General features: G+C 40.5%; 1 protein-coding gene across 11 annotated transcripts in view; it reads left to right on the top strand.

Moving 5' to 3' along the window:
• The window catches only part of PEX5L (peroxisomal biogenesis factor 5 like), a 244140-nt gene that overhangs the window by 198070 nt on the left and 24757 nt on the right, over window positions 1–21313 (top strand). For all 11 annotated transcript variants that reach the window (XM_050780127.1, XM_050780124.1, XM_050780121.1 and 8 more), the window contains one exon: window positions 16082–16198. In XM_050780127.1, the coding sequence (XP_050636084.1) occupies window positions 16082–16198 (117 nt within the window). The remainder of the gene's footprint in view (window positions 1–16081; window positions 16199–21313) is intronic.

Raw genomic sequence — 21313 nt, 5'->3', positions numbered from 1 at the left:
ATCATTGTTTTCTCATATTTTGAGTGAATTTTAGGACGTCTCTAAAATACTCTCCTAACACCCACTTAAATCTAATTTTGAAGATTTCGGTGATCCCTAATTTAAATCTGCTTTAATCCCATTCCGGGCCATCTGGACAGTTAATGGGCTCTTTGGAGTTCCCCATATGAAAACAGAGCATGTTTATCGTTTATTTTCCTTAAATGTTTAGTTAAAATGTGGGACTACAATTATCCCTGAAAACAATCTTTTAATTATTCAAATGTCATGACAGCATAACATTAGATGCAACTATTGACCTTCACATTTCTCTTGAGTCAGCAATGTTCTTCAGATTCTAAATATACTTTTAAAAACTAAATCACAAGCTCTGCCTCCCAGAGAAAAAAGACAAAGCCACTATTGCTGTTTTGTCCTCTCAGAACTTAGGATTGTTTTGTGCTGTGCTAGTTAGCAGCAACCATTACCAACTGATATATTGTCTCACATCTCTACGGACATTCAAATGATATAAGAAAAGTGTTTTTATTTAAAAAAAAAAAAAAAAAGCAACAACAATAACATCACCTAACCCTGGTATAACTCTTCACAACTTACAGAAATATTTTCCAAACATTTGGATGTGAGGAAAGGTTATTTGATTTGACTGAGATCACATCTTTAGGGGAGCGGTAACACCAGGACAAGAATGTACATTTTCTGACTTGGTGCAGAATATTGTTTAACACCCCAGCCATGACTTCCAAGTGATTGTGAGCCCCTTGAGGTCAGGAACTGGCTTTTTCAGCTTCATCGTCTAAGAACATAGCTGCCTCCTCCAGCTTCTGCAGCTCCAGGAACGTGGGAATCTTTGGTTTGTAGCTGCACCACTCCAGTCTCTGCCTCCATTTTCACAGAGCCATCTTCCTCTATGTCTTCGTGTGTCTTGATATGGCATCTCCTCTCTTTGCTTACATTTCCTTCTTGTGAGGGAATCAGCCATATTGGAGTAAGAGCCCACCCTAAGAACCTCGTCTGAACTTGATTACATCTGCAAAGACCCAATTTCCAACCAAGGTCATATTTATAGATTCTGGGTGTTAGAACTTAAAAATATCATTTTGAGGAACACAGTTCAACTCATAACAGTCCCATAGTTTTTCCAGTCATTCTAGGATAATAAGAAGCTTCCAGACACTTTTGGTCTCAAGGACAATATCGTTACAATGACTAAGATATCGTTTCAAGCACTAAGATATCATAATTATATGACTCTTACATGTTCACAATTTAGAGTTTCCCACTCTCCAAGCTAGGACCACCTTTAGGCCTAGTCCTCTGCCCGGTGGACCTTCTCTCTCCCGGCCCTACTCCTTCCCCCTCTGCTCACTAGCTGCAGTCTTCAAGGCCTCCACAGTGAGGACCAAAGAAGTGAGAGGCAGCAAAGGAGCCCAGCCTTGTGTGGTGGGTACAGTCATGAGCCAGCCTAGGTGCTCTCTGGGCTTGATGGATGTTTACCACAAGCACATTCTCTCATGTTCTGCTTCTGCAGGTCCCTCAGAGATTTCTGCAGGGAATATCCAACTGCAGTTTCAGTGAGACTGTCACCAATCCTCACCCTTCCAGGAAGGCACCTGGGCGGAATTCAAGATATCTCCAGGCAGCCTCACTCCTTGGTGGCCTAGATCTGATCCATGAGAAACATACATCGTTTGCCATTCTTTTCCTAGAAATGCTGTCCCTTGGCTGCTTCAACTTTAGCCATTTTATCAGAGTTATAGGGGAAATGTTGAAAACCTGTATTTGGGCCAAGTGCAGCAACTCACACCTGTAATCCTAACACTTTGGGAAGCCAAGGAGAGAGGATCATTTGAGCCTAGGAGATCTAGACCAATCTGGGCAACATATGGAGACCTGTCTCCACAAAAATAAATAAAAATAAAAATTAGCCATGCATGTTGGCATGTGCCTGTGGCCCTAGCTACTTGGAAGGCAGAAGTAGAAGGATCGCTTGAGCCAGGGAGTTTGAGGTTGCAGTGAGCCATGATTGCACCACTGCATTTAATAATAATAAGTAAAAAATTTATAAATGTTGTAAATGAAAAACTGTGTGTGTGTGTGTGAGAGAGAGAGAGAGAGAGAGAGAGAGAGAGACAAAGAGAGAGAGACTTGACCTTTCCTTTTGCAAGTCCAGCATAGGTAGACTAGGCAGTCAGACACCTATTGTTTCATTCTGTGTTTCTTTTTTCGTTCTTTTGGAACCACAGCCAACACTGAAAGAGTCCCATTTTAACATTCCACTGTAGTTCCTTTCATTCCTGATGGAAAAGAGGCGGAGAGTAGAATCACTGACCTTGTATTTCTAAACAGAATGAACTTGGTTTGTCTCAGAAAATTAAGCGACAAGAGATAAACAGAAGGGCTCTGTTCTGCTCTTTTTTCCAACCAAGATAATATTTACCAAGCTACAATATTGATTGATCCTTAAAGCAAAGAACAGGTTAGAAAGGCAGAGAGGGTTGAGGGGAAGCAAGGTTGCATTAATGAAAAGTGCGCAAGAGTAAGAAGAGATGTGGGTTCTGGCCCTGGTTATCTTATTAACTAGCTATTGACCTTGGACAAGTAACTTGTAAAGGTCAAATATGTTGAGACACTTGAAAGCTCTTTTAAAACTATACATATTCAATATTATTGCTTTTTGTAAGAGGTAATCAGTTTTGTCACTAAATCGTCTTATTTCTTCACTCAGAAAACCTCTTAGATTCACCCTTTCCTCTCCATTCCCACTGTAATCATGCAGTCTAAATCCAGATTACTGCAATACCTTCCTAATTTGGTCCACAATCCCACTGCCCACAATCCATCCCCATAAGGAGGAGTTGGGCTGGATGTCCTAAGGCCCAGACTATCAGACAATAAGCAAGAAAAGAAAACATAACTGTTCCTTTCCCCACTCCACTCCCATCCTTAGCCTAAGTTACAATTCAAATAAGGCATTATTTAGTTTAACATTTGAAGATTAGTTACAAAGCGAAATAGGTTAGTAGGTAGGTAAGTGGGTGGGTGGGTAGGTAAGTAAGTAAGTAGGTTGGTAGGTAAGTAAGTAGGTAGATTGGTGGGTAAGTAGGTAGGTAGGGAGGTGGGTGGGTGGGTGAGTGGGTAAGTAACTAGGTAGCTTGGTGGGTAGGTAGGTAGGTGGGTAAGTAGGTAGGTTGGTGGGTAGGTAGGTAGGTGAGTGGGTGGGTAAGTAAGTAGGAAGGTTGATGGGTACGTGGGTAGGTAGGTAGGTGGGTGGGTAACTAAGTAGGAAGGTTTGTGGGTAGGTCGGCGGGTGGGTAAGTAGGTAGGTTGGTGGGTAGGTAGGTAGGTGAGTGGGTGGGTAAGTAAGTAGGAAGGTTTGTGGGTAGGTAGGTAGGTAGGTAGGTAGGTGGGTAAGTCAGTAAGAAGTTTAGTGTGTAGGCAGGTGGGTGGGTAAGTAAATACGAAGGTTGGTGGGTAGGTAGTTGGGGAATAGGATCCCCCAAGTGAGAAACCTCTCTCTCTCTCTCTCTCTCTCTCTCTCTCTCTCCTCCCTCCCCCCCACACACACCCACCCCAACACCAAGTCCTATTTATTCTATTAAAGATCTCTCAAATCCACCTATTTCTCTCCTTCTCCACTGCCAGCACCCTACTCTAGTCACTATCATCTCTTATACAGACAACTGTAATAGCCTTATAAACATCTTGCTGCCTTTGGTGTGGAGAATGAAATGCCCTACATATTCCATTCTCCTCATTTCAACCAGAGTAATCTCTCTAAAACACCGATCTGAATAATGGCTTCACACTTGTCCTTAGAACAAAGTCCAAGCTCATTCACCTAACTGTATAAGGTCTTTTCTGATCTTGAATATTCTACATCCTCACCTCTGACACCTTCTGCCTTGAGGTCCGCACTGGCATCGTCATAATCAGTTCCCAGAATGGGTCCTGTAATCCTTCTCCTAGCTTTTACACATGCTGTTCCTCCTACTGGAAATGTTCTTTCCTCATGCCATTACCTGGCTGACATTTGTTCAACCTTAGAGTCTCAGATGGATGTTATCTGCTTCCAAGAAAAATCCTCAACTCCTAAGTCTAGGTTGGGTTCTCCTCTCTCCCAGAGCACATTTCCTCCCCCTTACCCCGGCCCTTATAATACTGTATTGCATCTGTCAATGTCCCAGCAAATTGCACACTCCAGCAGCAGGGCGAGCATCTCTCTTGCTCACAGCTACACTCTGGTGACTAAAACATTGCCTCCCACATAGTAGGCTTGCGCATAATTGTTTGCCGAATAAATTAATCAAATATGAAAGTGTATACAATTACTTTGAGAAGATGCTACCTTTCAAATTTTATGAATTACTTCGAAGAGTTTCCATCTTATAAAGGCATTGGAAAAGCACTGTGGTCTTCTACATTTTTTTTTTTTTTAGACAGAGTCTTGCCCTGTCGCCCAGGCTGTGAGTGCAGTGGCTCAATCTCGGCTCACTGAAACCTCCACCTCCTGGGTTCAAACAACTCTCTGCCTCAGCCTCCCGAATGGCTGGGACTAAAGGCACCCACCACCATGCCCAGCTAATTTTTGTGTTTTTAGTAGAGACAGGTTTCATCATCTTGGCCAGGCTGGTCTTGAACTCCTGATCTCGTTATCCACCCTCCTTGGTCTCCCAAAGTGATGGAATTACAGGCATGAGCCACCGTGTCCAGCCATATTTCTTTTTAAAAATGTTAGACCTAGCTTTCCAAATGTGATCTTACTTACATAATAGCGCCTGAGATGAATGCAGATATATATCATTTGTTAAAGTCTAGCAAATCTTGCTAACACAGTCAAGCGACTGACAATGGAAGAATTTCAGTCCATTTAGAGTCTCCTGCCCTTTTTCTATCAGGATCTGTGGAAAAGAGTGCTTAGAGAGTGGGGTTTTTTCCCTGGCCAGTAGAGTCTCTGGCCTGGCATTTTTGGGGAGCCTCTCTTCTGTGTTTTGATACCAGGAATGAGGCAGCTGCTGCCAAGAAGCTAGATCCAATGCCTAGTATCCTTGGCAGAGAAAATATTTCTCTAGTCGCATCCAAATTAATCCTCATAGGCCAATAAATCAATACACCAGGAAAATATGGGATGAGTTTGGCCATCTGGAATTTTTTTGAGGCGTTGTTGGGTATAACAGAAACTACCTAGCTCCACAGTAGCCATGAATAGCTGTATATTAGCTCAAGGTAACACTGGCACGTTCACCTTCCCACATGATACCACCAGCACCAGATCCATGGCTGGGAGCTCCCTGCAGCTTTTCAGAATCCTTGCCTTGCTGTTGAGTCAGCCAGTTTGATTTCAGTGTCAAAGAAAGCAGCTTCAACCATTTACCTACCCAATAGCCTCGTAAGATAACAAGCCAGATCTAGACTTTGTCTTTACATTTGGTCAACCATTTTGACAATCAGGTAGTCAAAAAAAAGAAAAAAGAAAAAAAAAAAAAGGAGGAGATCAGAATATCAGGGCAATATGATCAATACAATACAAGTGGTTTTTTAAATTGGACTTTCCCTGCCAAAATAACTGAAACAGTTTTTTTTCCTCCAAATATTCTGAAAGAATAAAAGGAAAAACTATTTCCACAAAGTAAGAGGTAGTATCTATACGGGCATTAGATATAGCAAGTTTAAGGCTGGGCGGTGGCTCATGCCTGTAATCCCAGCACTTTGGGAGGCCGAGGTGGGTGGATCACCTGAGGTCAGGAGTTTGAGATCAGCCTGACCAACATGGTGAAACCCCATCTCTACTGAAAAAAAAACAGGCACCTGTAATTCCGCTACTCAGGAGGCTGAGACAGGAGACTTGCCTGAACCTGGGAGGCGGAGGTTGCAGTGAGCCAAGATCGCGCCACTGCACTCTAGCCTGGGCAACAAGAGCAAAACTCAGTCTTAAAAAAAAAAAAAAAAAAGATATAGCAAGTTTAAATTGTTAATCACCGAGGAAAATATTACAAAGGAAACTGCTTCTAAAGTAATCCCTCTGTTGACTTTTGCCTGCATCAAAGGAAAATGGGGGAGAAAAGAGCCCTTTCACTCCTAGACATAAGGTTGCTTAGTTGTAGCTGTAAATGCTGCCCCTGGGTGGGCACTTTCTGTGTTCTAAGCCAAGTACTTTACATTCCTTCATCTCACTCAGTGCTCACGACAGCCCTATCAGGAAAGTGTTACTCCCATTTTAAGGTGGAGAAACTGGGACATAGAGACATTCAGTAACTTGTCCAACGTCACACAACCATTAAGTACTGAGATTCTAACCTGATCTAACTCCAAAATTCCTGCTCTTAATCACTGTTCCCAATATAAGGCAATGTTTGGTGCTATTAATTTTTCAGGCCCTGAACCAAAATTTTTTTGATCATCAGAAAATAATTTCTTTATCAGAGAATTTCTCTTATTTTAGTGATTTTAAAAACAACTATAGTATGGCAGCATCAATTGAAACAGACCCAAAAAAAAAAAGCAAAAATAGTAAAGGAAATTGGAAAAAGTTTGGAGAGGTCAGGAACTCCCCAGAAATCCCACTAGACTAATAAATTCACAGTTTTCATTTTTTCATGTTTCTTCCAGTCTTTGTTATTCTGTATACATAATTATATGCAGTTTTAAAGGTCATTTTAAATGACTGGTTAGTATTGAGAAGATGAATATGTCAAATGAGTTTTCTTCTCAAAAACATACCAAAAATATTTTAATTATTTTCTCCACATTCTGGGTTTCATTTCCCTTTCTAGAATAATAACAGCAACAAAATCTTGAAGAATTCTGATTCACACAGCAGATGTGAGGACGAGAAAACCTGCTGGCTAATTGGAGACGAGTTTCACTGGAAGCAATCATATAAAAACAAACTATGTCATAGACTCCTATCCCTGAAAGCTGGTCACAGGATACACAAAAATTAGCCCACCAAAGGTCTCTATTGTTGTGGAACTGTAGGTGCTCGTACACTGAGGCTTTATCTCAACGTTTTCTAGAGAACCCTAAATACGCACACACACGCACTCCCACACACTCCCACACACACACACACACACACACACACACACACACACATAGTTCAAGGTAAAATACATTTAGGAGACTGCTGCTTGCATCCCCCTCTCAGAGATTTAAAATATACATTAGCAGATGAAGATCCTGGGAAGTCACACAGTAAGGAACCTGTTTCCTTATGTCCAGAAATTGCAAACTCAGTTAGCTACAGGGCCAGGAGGCAGGTGAAGGTATGGACCTGGTGGTGACTGTGGCAGAGACTACATTCAGCATCTGAAAGTTGCTGCTTCTAGAAATGTAGGTCTTGTATTAACAGATCTTCACAAAATGTCTGAAATCTGGGTTTTCAAGTGAAATTTCTCATCCAGGATGAGATGGGAGAAAACATGCATCTTGGCTAGATCTGCTAAGGAAAACCAGAGCCATACAGTAGTTAAAGCAGTAAAAGCAGATTTTATTCAGGAACTATTGAAGTGGGTGGCGGGGGGAGGAAGACCTCAGCAGAGAACTGGGCTCGGTTCCGAATACAGCATGGACAAGCAGGGATCCAGCCAAAGAAGGGTGGGCATCAGTGAATGGGAAATTACTAAGAAGAGACATCAGGGGTTGGGGGGGATTCTGGTTGAACCCACCTTTTTAGGATTTTTGCTGAAGGCAGGCCAGGTGATCAGACATCACCTGGTGGATAGTGGGAATGAAAAATTTGGTCAGATGTAGAGGCAATCAGATATCAAGAGAGGAATTCTATCTAGATTGACTTAGCAGGATTCTTGCTAAAACTAGACTCCGCAAGGACAGATATGGAAACCTGGGGTTGAAGCCTAGTTGAGAAAAGGGCTGGGGGGAGATTGACTAAAGTTTGGTCACTGAAGTTCTGTCACATCTGGCCTATAGGCTACCAATTTTCAGCCTTTAACGCTTGCAGTTACTCGAGACATCCCTGAGATTGATGGCTGGAACACCTCCATGTGGCCTTTCTTTGAGACTTGGGCTTCCTTGCAAGGTGGTAGCTAGATTCCAAGGGTGAGTGTCCTCACAAAGAGGTAGGCAGAAACCATATCACCTTTTAGGGCCTAGCCTCAAAAGTCACGCCCAGGTATTCTCATTGTGTTCTATTTGTCAAGGCAGGCATTCAAAGACAGGGCAACAGACTACCTCTTAATGAAGTGAGACAAGGTTCTGAAGAGATGGGAAACCAGAAAAACTGCTTGCTGTAGCCATTTGGGGAAGAAACAATCTACTGTCAAAGAAAAGAATGAAGTATTTTTATTTCTGGTTCTATCATTTACCAATAATAGTGTGAGACTAAGCAAGTAACTTCGTCTCTTTTTGCATTTTGTTGTTCACCCTGTCCTGAATTACAGTTACCACTATTCTTATTTTATCAAGAGGGACTGAGATTCTTGAGGGTAGCATCCACATCTAGATATTTTTGTTCTGGCTTGTTTCATTTCCTAAATATTCTCATAGTGCAATGCACAGTGACAAACATGTAGTTTGGGCTTAGTAAACATGTCTAATATTTTATTTTTTTAAATAAGTAGAGAACTGCCTGGTGAGTTTTCACGACTTGTAAACATGTCTCAAGAAAAAGAAATCCATTCAGGAACTGACTCCCACTCCTTTAGTTCACTGCTGGCTTTTTTCATCACATAACCTGTTATCATATGGAACATGGACAAGATTCAAACCCCAAGACCCTCTGCCCATCTCCACATGTCCCCATCTCCTCATGCCCATGGTAAAGCGGCTCTAGTCACCAGCCGCTACTTGCCTGCATTAAAAAACAGCCACTGAGAAACTGGCCCCACAAAACCTTATGCCTGAAGCACAGAAAGCTTCAGCATATTCCATTGCATATTAACAGCAGTTCTTTTTTTGTGAAGACAAATACCACAGGAGCCAAGAGCACAGATATACTCATGTGAAATTCCAGTTCTGCAAAGACATTAGTTTGCTAATGAATATGCTAAAAACCTTTCAACAGTGACCCCTTCCTATTTAGACAACATACGTTGCTCTTTGTTCTTTAATATTCCATTTCTGTTTGCCGCCTTCCTGGGTAAGGAGGAAGAGAAAGGAAATAACAGAAAACTATCTTAGATTTCCTCTGTTAGAAATGACTCTTGATTTCCTTCTACCAAACTGCTTGAACCTTATATTGTTTATTTCCATCCTCCTGTGCTCATTCTTCCCCTTCCCATCATTTCCAGTCTTTCCTCCCCACATTTCTGCAGCTACCCTGCTGGCACATTGCTTGGTGAGAGCCTCGGGCTGTTTGCCCAGGTGCCTGCCAGCATCTGCAGTGATGGCTGACTCCGTTGACACAAGGAAGAAGCATGTCTATCCCAGAGGCAATCAGAAAAATCTGAGTGCTAGTACCAATATTTTTGTTTTGCAATACTTCTGAACCACACAATTCACATAGTTTATGAGATTGCATTCCCTCTGTGTCCTGGGAAATATTATTTTTCATTTCCAAGCAATAAAATAGCAATAACTGCTGATTCCTTAGCTCTTAGATGTTACAAGTTCTAAGCACTTCACATACATTGTTTCACTTAACCCTTACTCTTAAGAGATTTTTTACAATTTACAGATGAGGAAACTGAGTTAAAGAGGTGAACTAAGTTGCATACCGTCACGTGACAAGGAGCCTAGCCAGAATTCCAGCCTGTTCTACCTGAGGCCAACGCCCATCTGTTTTCCTCCCTATGCTGTTTATTTCTTTTTAAAATTTAACTCCTTTTTTTTTTCAGCATACCCCCACCAATATTGAGACCTATGCTGTTTAGATTGAGAAAGGGGAATGCATGACAGATCTATGTTTATCTCATAGAGATCTGATTAATTTTGAGCCTTCCTGTTTGGCTCAGTAAATCAATTCATTAAAAACATTGCAACCAGAAACACTCAAAGTTGTTAGAGACCAAAGAATTCTTTGGGTCAAACCTCCATCTGATTTGTGAATCATCTTTACAGCACTCCTCACACTGGTCATTCCATCCCTGAATACTTCTAAGGTTGAGGAGCCCATTCCATTTTCAGGCAGTTTGGTATTGCATTTGATAAAAATTTGTCCCCCTGGAACTGTCTTTCATTTGTACTAGTTCTGACGTCTGCAAAACAAAGCTGGGCTGGTTTGCTCAGCTCTCACCATCCCCCTGATGATTGTGTTAGCAGGTGAGTTGCTCCTTTACTCATTCTTCATCAGCAGAATTACTCCTGCCCAAGGTCACTCATGCCTGAAGAGGCTCCAGTTTGTCAATGGGACTCACTACATGGGACACCCAGCACAGCACTAAGAGCTCAAACTAATTCTGACCAATTGAAATTCTATCCCATCCTCCATGAGAACACTGCACATCTGTGATGCAGCTCCGGGTTGAATATGTTCTTTGGGCAGCCACATAAAATCTTCGACTAGTATTGAGCTCTTTACTCAACAGGAGATATGGTGAGTAGAAACACTCAGTTACCATTGGCCAGCCTGGGCTACTGGACCCCAGGGCAGTGAAGCCCCATGCTGATATGCACATAATTTCACTTCAGCAAAATTGTTTGTTGTGGAAAATTTTTAATCCAAACTTGCATAGTGGTTTTCTTTCCTTGTTATGTAAAAGAAATACTACTTTCTTTCTTTCTTTTTTTCTTTTTTAAACAGAGTTTCACTCTGATTGCCCAGGCTGGAGTGCAATGGCACGATCTCAGCTCATCGCAACCTCCACCTCCCGGGTTCAAGTGATTCTCCTGCCTCAGCCATCTGAGTAGCTGGGATTCCAGGCATGCAGCACCACACTTGGCTAATTCTGTATTTTTAGTAGAGATAGGGTTTCTCCATGTTGGTCAGGCTGGTCTCAAACTCCCGACCTCAGGTGATCAGCCCACCTTGGTCTCCCAAAGTCTTGGGATTACAGGCATGAGCCACCGAACCCGGCCTGCTTTGTTTTCTTCTGTATAGGCAGAGATGGTTGGTTTGGTTTGGTTTGGTTTGGTTTTCTCAAGTTTTGATCCAGTGACAGTTAATCAATGGAAGTCTAAAGAGGCAAAAAGAAATCCAGACTCCTCCCAGGAAGAATTGGCCCTTAATGTCACATTGATTAGTTCTTTCACAGCACAACCCCAGGATCTTTCCAACTGACAAGTACATTTGACCACAAAATCAAAAGTAGCTCTATGTTAGCTCGATGACTAAATTAAACTGGTGAATTGGAATTGATAATATGCTACCATCCTTTAAACTTTCCTGTTCTAAAATAAATTGCTTCTTTTCTTATTCTTTATATGTTAATATAATTAATATTTAATTAATATTGCCCTGGTTCTTATAAAAAAAAATTTTGTTTTCCAGTTTTACAATCAAAAAAGTGAAGGAAAATAATGCCCAGTGTACTTCTGGGAAAACATTTTAAAGTATGATTTTTGGAGATTAGTAAACAGACTAGACGGCCCCTTTAAAAAAAAATGTGATTCTGTGCTAAGATCTTCCTTCCGCCTTATTCTGATCTGAGTCAATCCATGTAGACAAAGAAGCCTGAGCTGCTATCTAATGAACCCAATCTTCTCACTTTACAAATGAGGAAAAATAACTTACAGATGAGTTAAAGTGACTCGCTCAAATTCTAGCACACATCTTTCTTCTTTCAAACCACTAACACAGAATATCAATGATGAAGGAATTCAGAGGCAAAAGATTGCTATAGTGTGGGAATGTTGAAGAAAACATCATGGAGAACTGAAATTGAAAAGAAGTAAGCATTTTTTTTAACCAAATCTTACTTTTCCACCGAAATAACTTATGCTAACAATAGAAAATTTGGAAAATGGTAAAAAGTACACAAAAAAGTGATGGGATAAATTACTAATGACCTCATCCTATAAAAGAGTTATACAGTCCCTTTCTCTACAGTCTTTTCTCCCCCAGATCATTATTGTGGTTGTTTTTCTATTATTGTGATTATACTACTTAGCAAGAAACATTATAACCCAAGGACTATTCAATATTGTAATAAACTATTCATAAACATCATTTTAACTGCTGCCTAAAAGTCCATTATAGAGGCTTTACCATAATTTTCTTAACCTTGATCCTATTTTTTAATAATTAGATGGAAGGGAAAGATTTAAATGAAGAGAAGGAAGGTGTCTAGAAGAGGAATATGTTTTTACAGTAGAAGCAAACACCAAACTGTTCACAGCTTTTATATTTGAGTTTTGCCGTTGTGGGTGATTTTTGTTTTATTCTCTATATTTTTCTCAATACTATAAAAACACTAGCAAGAACACCTACTTTTTTTGAGCACCTACCATGTACTTTATACCACAGATGCATTTTCTCATTTAGTTGTCATAACAACTAACCAAAATTGCTATTATATCTTCATTTTAAAGATAAGGAAAATGAGACTTGGAAATATTAAGAGATTCACAAAAGGGCAATGACGGAACGAGGATTTGACCCCAGGTCTGTCCAAGGGGAAAGCTGCTATTCTTAACCTCCATGCTGCATATCCCAGTGTTCTTATGAGTATGTACTATATTTTATCATCAGAGAACTATTCTTAGACATGGATGTGGATGGCAAATAATAGCTCATTTCTGATGTAAGCAGATAGCTTGTTACACAGAGTATAAACAACAATCTGCCAAAATCCCAGAAGAGCCAAGAAAATCATCAATAAATAAAATCCCTTCAGTTATGTCTTAAGATCTTTAAAATTCAAATATGTTTCAGGTTTCTCTAAAATTCATTTAAAATAGTGGGAGGAAGCAGCGTTAATTGTAGCTACGTGAAAGAAGTCTGGATTCTGCAACTGGATGAAAATTGATTATACTAAAAGTAGTCTTCTGTAATTAAATGAAAACTGTGCTGTGCACTTTAATTAGTCAGCAGTAACTCATTTTAAGTGGTAACAGTGAGTTCTGGTGTATCTCGTTAAGTGAGAGCCCAGCGTCTCTACCTCAGCCGAGGTTCTGTCAGTTTTCCACAGCAGCCTTATTTATGTATCTACTGCTCTAATTTCAAGCTGCAAGAAAGGTAATGCACCCTTTGGTAACTCAGATGTACACATTATTGAATTCTTCTCATTCTTTCATGCAGAAGACTTGTAATATGCTTTAAATTCCAAGGACTCCCACTAGATGAACATATTTGCCTTGGAAAGTATGTGTAGCCATTGGCCTCTCTTGTCACCCAGTGCGAGCCTGGGAAAGTCAGCAAACATTATAAAATTCACTTGATAGATTTGTCTTCCCTTCTACTGCAGAGAGGTTAAACCTGCATCTTTGAAAAGCTATTTAAAAAATGAATTCCCCCAAATTTCTTCCAAACTTTTTAGTATCTAATAATTCAGATTTCATTGTATTTTAAAAAGGAGAGATATTTTTTGTTTTGTTGTGTTTAAACTTATTTTTTAAAAAGCAAAGCATGCTCATCATGGAAAATTCAGAAAGTAGGAAATGTATGAAGAGGCAGGAAAAACATCCTTCATTATTTCTTCATTCAAAGACACATCTCTATTAACATGCTGGCATATTTCTTCCTAGTCTTTTCTCTAGCCATTGTTATTGTACATTTGAGATCATTCTGCTTGCACAATGTGGTATTCTACTAGTATTCTACTAGAAAAAGCAATTTAAAAAGAAATTTTGAATTTTACTTCTGAGCTGAACCTGGATTCCAAGTAGCCATTCCATGTGCTTCCAGCATCACGGACATTGATTATCAAGATGCCTGCTGCCTTGTCGAGAGGAGGCCTTTGCCAAAGGGGCGGAACCTGTTTCTGTGGGAGGAATGAGAATTCTGGACATGATAAAGCAGGAGCAAGAGCTACTATTTATTTAGTAGCCTGGGATTATCACATTGAGCTGATTCTTATTCCATGAACATTTGTATCTAAAAGAAATAAGATTATAATTACCACTCAAAGCAACTCTGCAGAAGAGTTCTTGCTTCAGGGCAGCCACCACCCAGGCAGACCAGAGGTATTAAATGGTGAAGGTTAGGCCGGGAGCGGTGGCTCACGCCTGTAATCCCAGCACTTTGGGAGGCCAAGGTGGGTGGATCATGAGGACAGGAGATCCAGACCATCCTGGCTAACATGGTGAAACCCCGTCTCTACTAAAAATACAAAAAAAAATACAAAAAAAAAAACAATTAGCCAGGTGTGGTGGCGGGCACCTGTAGTCCCAGCTACTCGGGAGGCTGAGGCAGGAGAATGACATGAACCCGGGAAGTGGAACTTACAGTGAGCCAAGATTGTGCCACCGCACTCCAGCCTGGGTGACAGAGTGAGACTCCATCTCAAAAAAAAAAAAAAAAAAAAGTGAAGGTTACCTCAAGTCAGTGTGATGATGTATCAACAAGTCACAGGACTTCGAATCATAGACACTGAGATTTGCAATTTGTAAAGGGTATGAATTTCAGTCCCAGATTCAGGTGTTCAAGGAATACTCGTTGTTTTGTTTGTTTAAAGAAAATAAAGTGGTTTCCAAGTGTCTCTCTTGCCAGGCTGGCAGGGAACTTATTCTGGGGCATGAAATATGGAAGGCTCATGTAGTGTTAGAAAACAAGGACGGGCCGGGCACGGTGGCTCACGCCTATAATCCCAGCACTTTGGGAGGCTGAGGCGGGTGGATCATGAGGTCAAGAGATCAAGACCATCCTGGCTAACATGGTGAAATCCCATCTCTACTAAAAATACAAAAATTAGCTGGGCATGGTGACATGCACCTGTAATCCCAGCTACTTGGGAGGCTGAGGCAGGAGATTCACTTGAACCTGGGAGGTGGAGGTTGCAGTGAGCCGAGATGGCACCATTGCACTCCAGCCTAGCAACAGAGTGAGACTCCGTCTCAAAAAAAAAAAAAAAGAAAAGAAAACAAGGACGGAGTCTCCCCCACCCGCCTCCCTGCCCCTGGCTATCATGGTGACCACTAACAGCCATCCAAGCCCAAAGTGGTTCCTTGAAATTCACTTTCTATTTCCTGGCCATGTGAGAACAGGGGTTCAAATGAGCCCCCTTGGTCACATCCTCAGTCATCCTCTCCGATATCAGGATCATTTCCCTGGGAAATAGCTAAAAACTGAGCACCAGTCTCCTACTAATCAGAACCTGCCACCCTCCATCTCTTTCCCTACCCCCAGAAAATTCCGTCTCTTTAAAATTCTTTAAGATACTTGTTCCTTCCTCCTGCCCCTTGGGCCACCTAAAGTACTGTCTTCAGGCTTAATAAAATAGAAGTCAATCAGGGACAGCTCTCTCAGCAAAAATCTTCTTCAGTCTAGGAACACATACCTCCCTTGAAGTAAAGAAGAGCAAACAGCCCGATTCCCCTTACAGAAGATGTGTGGGAAAACTACAAGGAAACAAAAACACAAAGCAGCATTTTTCAAAAAATCATCCTGCCACATAAAAGTCCTTGAAGAGGATTCAGTCAGGTTCACACCAGGGTCCCTCATTCTTCAGCACCAGTAGACCAAATTTGCCATAAGCTGACAAGTGTGGGCTTGGAAAGCAGATGGGGTTTGGATCCTGTGAGTCCTAGCTTTGGGACTGTAACCCCCTAGACTCAGTTTTCTGCTGGCACAGTGCTTAACACAGAGTAGGATCAACTAATGTTTCGTTCTCTTGACCGTACCTGGCTGTCTTCCCAAGTCACTGCTCAGCCAGTCCCAAAGCAGTTGCTCTAATTCCTCATATGCTAGGAGCAATTCTGGGAGAGACTGCCCTTCCTAAAATGTGGCCTAGTGCCCACACATGAAACTGTATATAAGTAGTGGGTTTTTAGCTGAATTTGGCATATGTGATCCTGGTCTTTCTGATGGTAGTTATTTTCCTGCTGGAGAAAACCACAGCTAATCTACTTCAACACTCTGACACGTGAGTACCCTCCAGAAGTTCTTCAGCCACACCTATCAATTGGATGTCGCCATTTTATTCCTCCTCAGAAGCCTCTTTTATCTATTAGGGGAAAAAAAACCCAAAAACACAGATGATGTGGCATGTTCTTAAATCCATCTCCATTCATTTTTCCTGTTTCCCAGTCAGATACAGAGTTTTGGGATAAGATGCAAGCAGAATGGGAAGAAATGGCTCGGAGGAACTGGATATCTGAAAACCAAGAAGCTCAGAACCAAGTAACCATCTCAGCTAGTGAGAAGGTAACAAATTCTATTCCTATACATGCTGACTAGTTTTCTTAACCTTTTTGGATCATATTTTATAGATTAGTCAATAGCTATTTTGTCAAAAAACACAGTAATTAAAAAGACAATTTAATGTCAATCTGACCTAGAAGAAATTCTGATGGATGAGACAATATAATTATTCAACGCGTGAAGGCAGCCAAGTTGGAATGAAATGCTCTTATTTTTATCAGTGTTCAGACAGACAGTTTGGCAGCCAACCAGAGCTTGGATCCTGACTGCTAGTTAGTTACTGAACTAGCTGACATTGAAGGTGGGTTGGAACAAGAATTGGTCTAATCTCACAATACTCTGTCAGTCAGTCATGTGAGTCCTGTTGATTTACCAAAACAACAGAAGTGATACTAGTGGCATGGCAGTGAAGTGGAGACTTGGGGCTATATTTCACAGGTGGTCATTATATAGCTAGCAAAGAAACTCTGTGGAAAAGACGCTCTCACACAACCAGGTCAAGTCCCAAGAGGATTCCTTAGAGTTACTCCCCTGATAGAAGCCAGCAAATGCACAAGTACAGTGAACAACCAGCCAAATCATTGATGAAGTCCCACTTGCTCTAGGATTTATGTGTTTAAAAAACACTTGGTGGGGTTGGGGAGAACACTGAGGAATAAATATAAATTACTTGAAAGAAAGATGTAGAATTTTCTTACCTAGAAAAAGTATATATCACAATAGCCAAGATACAGAAGCAACCTAAAGTGTCCATCAACAGACAAATGGATAAAATCAATGTGAGCCTGAACAACATGGATGGAATTGGAGGTCATTATGTTAAGTAAAATAAGCCAGCTGCAAAAAGACAGACTTCATATGTTCTCACTTGTTTGTGGGAGCTAAATTTAAAACAATTGAACTCATGGAGATGGAGAATAGAATGATAGTTACCAGAGGCTGGGAAGGGTAATGGGAAGGGGAAGGGGTGTAGGGAACTGGGGATGGTTAATGGGTACAAAAATATAGTTATATAAAATGAATAGAGTCTAGTATTCTATAACACAATTGGGTGACTACACTCAACAATAATTTACTGTACATTTTAAAATAACTAAAAGAGTATAATTGGATTGTTTATAACACAAAAAAAGGATACATGCTTGAGGTGATGATATCCCATTGACCCTAATGTCACTGTTACACACATCACATATGTGTATGCCTGTATGCTTGTATCAAAATATTTCATGTACCCCATAAATACATATATCTACTAGGTACCCACAAAAATTAAAAATAAATTAATTAAAAGAATAAAAGAAAACTATATATAGATAAGTATGTATTATTATTTTGTGGTGGAGGAAGTCTCAATAATACTCAGTTCTGGATAACACTTGTGATATTTTGCTAATATATTTATTGAGCATCTACTCTTACACTAACTACTGGGGACATGATGATGAATAATCTCCGATTTTAGTAGATCTGCAGTCTACATAGTCATTAAAATGTCTCTTTCCTCCAAATACTCTGTCCCTCAATAGGCCAGGCAATCTCATAAAATTAGAACAACCATCTCATTAAAAGTAACTGTCTTTTCCACAAGGAAATCAGAGCTAAGGGAAAAAACGGGGCAATGATTCAGATCATCAGACTCTGGACTGTAATTCGTGTCCCTGAGGTCTGCCTGAGCTCCATAGCCCCTTACTCCCAGAACCCCAGACCCACACTAACCCCACATAAGCCAGTCACACCATGTGGCTTTTGATGGGGGATTTTGTCCTTCTAAGCACCTATGGAGACTGAAGGCCTCCACTTGATCCACTCTTCTTTTTTATTTTTTCATGTCATTTAATTTTTTTTTTTTTTTTTTTAATTAAACTTTAAGTTCTACGGTACGTGTACACAACGTGCAAGTTTGTTACACATGTATACATGTGCCATGTTGGTGTGCTGCACCCATTAACTCATTATTTACATTAGGTATATCTCCTAATGCTATCCCTCTCCCCTACCTCCTCCCCACAATAGGCCCCGGTGTGTGATGTTTCCCTTCCTGTGTCCAAGTGATCTCATTGCTCAGTTCCCACCTATGAGTGAGAACATGCGATGTTTGGTTTTCTGTTCTTGCGATAGTTTGCTGAGAATGATGGTTTCCAGCTCCATCCATGTCCCTATAAAGGAAACAAACTCATCCTTTTTTACGGCTGCATAGTATTCCATGGTGTATATGTGCCACATTTTCTTAATCCAGTCTGTCACTGAGGGACATTTGGGTTGATTCCAAGTCTTTGCTATTGTGAATAGTGCCGCAATAAACATATGTGTGCATGTGTCTTTATAGCAGCATGATTTATAATCCTTTGGTTATATACCCAGTAATGGGATGACTGGGTCAAATGGTATTTTCAGTTCTAGATCCTTGAGGAATCGCCACACTGTTTTCCACAATGGTTGACCTAGTTTACAATCCCACCAACAGTGTAAAAGTGTTCCTATTTCTCCACATCCTCTCCAGCACCTGTTGTTTCCTGATTTTTTAATGATTGCCATTCTAACTGGTGTGAGATGGTATCTCATTGTGGTTTTGATTTGCATTTCTCTGATGGCCAGTGATGATGAGCATTTTTTCATGTGTCTCTTGGCTGTATGAATGTCTTCTTTTGAGAAGTGTCTGTTCATATCCTTTGCCCACTTTTTGATGGGGTTGTTTGTTTTTTTCTTGTAAATTTGATTGAGTTCTTTATAGGTTCTGGATATTAGCCCTTTGTCAGATGAGTAGATTGCAAAAATTTTCTCCCATTCTGTAGGTTGCCTGTTCACTCTGATGGTAGTTTCTTTTGCTGTGCAGAAGCTCTTTAGTTTAATTAGATCCCATTTGTCAATTTTGGCTTTTGTTGCTGTTGCTTTTGGTGTTTTAGACATGAAGTCCTTGCCCATGCCTATGTCCTGAATGGTATTACCTAGGTTTTCTTCTAGGGTTTTTATGGTTTTAGGTCTAACATTTAAGTCTCTATTCCATCTTGAATTAATTTTCATATAAGGAGTAAGGAAAGGATCCAGTTTCAGCTTTCTACTTACAGCTAGCCAATTTTCCCAGCACCATTTATTAAATAGGGAATCCTTTCCCCATTTCTTGTTTCTCTCAGGTTTGTCAAAGATCAGATAGCTGTAGATGTGTGGTATTATTTCTGAGGACTCTGTTCTGTTCCATTGGTCTATATCTCTGTTTTGGTACCAGTACCATGCTGTTTTGGTTACTGTAGCCTTGTAGTATAGTTTTAAGTCAGGTAGCGTGGTGCCTCCAGGTTGTTCTTTTGGCTTAGGATTGCCTTGGCAATGTGGGGTCTTTTTTGGTTCCACATGAACTTTAAAGCAGTTTTTTCCAATTCTGTGAAGAAACTCATTGGTAGCTTAATGGGGATGGCATTGAATCTATAAATTACCTTGGGCAGTATGGTCATTTTCACAATATTGATTCTTCCTATCCATGAGCATGGTATGTTCTTCCATTTGTCTGGGTCCTCTTTTATTTTACTTAGCAGTGGTTTGTAGTTCTCCTTGAAGAAGTACTTCACATCCTTTGTAAGTTGGATTCCTAGGTATTTTATTCTCTTTGAAGCTATTGTGAATGGGAGTTCATTCATGATTTGGCTCTCTGTCTGTTACTGGTGTATAAGAATGCTTGTGATTTTTGCACATTAATTTTGTATCCTGAGACTTTGCTGAAGTTGCTTATCAGCTTAAGGAGATTTTGGGCTGAGACAGTGGGGTTTTCTAAATATATAATCATGTCATCTGCAAACAGGGACAACTTTACTTCTTCTTTTCCTAACCGAATACCCTTGATTTATTTCTCTTGCCTGATTGCCCTAGCCAGAACTTCCAACACTATGTTGAATAGGAGTGGTGAGAGAGGGCATCCCTGTCTTGTGCCAGTTTTCAAAGGGAATGCTTCCAGCTTTTGCCCATTCAGTATGATATTGGCTGTAGGTTTGTCATAAATCGCTCTTATTATTTTGAGATACGTTCCATCAATACCGAATTTATTGAGAGTTTTTAGCATGAAGGGCTGTTGAATTTTGTCAAAGGCCTTTTCTGCATCTATTGAGATAATCATGTGGTTTTTGTCTTTGGTTCTGTTTATAGACTGGATTACATTTATTGATTTGCATATGTTGAACCAGCCTTGCATCCCAGGGATGAAGCCCACTTGATCATGGTGGATAAGCTTTTTGATGTGCTGCTGGATTCGGTTTGCCAATGTTTTATTGAGGATTTTTGCATCGATGTTCATCAGGGATATTGGTCTAAAATTCTCCTTTTTTGTTGTGTCTCTGCCAGGCTTTGGTATCAGGATGATGTTGGCCTCATAAAATGAGTTAGGGAGGATTCCCTCTTTTTCTACTGATTGGAATAGTTTCAGAAGGAATGGTACCAGCTCCTCCTTGTACCTCTGGTAGAATTTGGCTGTGAATCCATCTGGTCCTGGACTTTTTTTGGTTGGTAGGCTGTTAATTATTGCCTCAATTTCAGAGCGTGCTATAGGTCCATTCAGGGATTCAACTTCTTCCTGGTTTAGTCTTGGGAGAGTGTAAGTGTCCAGGAAATTACCCATTTCTTCTAGGTTTTCTAGTTTATTTGCATAGATGTGTTTATCGTATTTTCTGATGGTAGTTTGTATTTCTGTGGGGTCGGTGGTGATATCCCCTTTATCATTTTTTATTGTGTCTATTTGATTCTTCTCTCTTTTCTTCTTTATTAGTCTTGCTAGCAGTCTATCAATTTTGTTGATCTTTTCAAAACACCAGCTCCTGGATTCATTGATTTTATGGAGGGTCTTTGTGTGTCTCTATCTCCTTCAGTTCTGCTCTGATCTTAGTTATTTCTTGCCTTCTGCTAGCTTTCGAATGTGTTTGCTCTTGCTTCTCTAGTTCTTTTAATTTTGATGTTAGGGTGTCAATTTTAGATCTTTCCTGCTTTCTCTTGTGGGCATTTAGTGCTATAAATTTCCCTCTACACACTGCTTTAAATGTGTCCCAGAGATTCTGGTATGTTGTATCTTTGTTCTCATTGGTTTCAAAGAACATCTTTATTTCTGTCTTCATTTCGTTATGTACCCAGTCGTCATTC

This window comes from Macaca thibetana, chromosome 2, assembly GCF_024542745.1.
Source record: "Macaca thibetana thibetana isolate TM-01 chromosome 2, ASM2454274v1, whole genome shotgun sequence".
NCBI classification, from domain to species: Eukaryota; Metazoa; Chordata; class Mammalia; order Primates; family Cercopithecidae; genus Macaca; species Macaca thibetana.
Note: the sequence above shows the minus strand (reverse complement) of the source record. Positions and strands in the feature narration are given on the sequence as shown.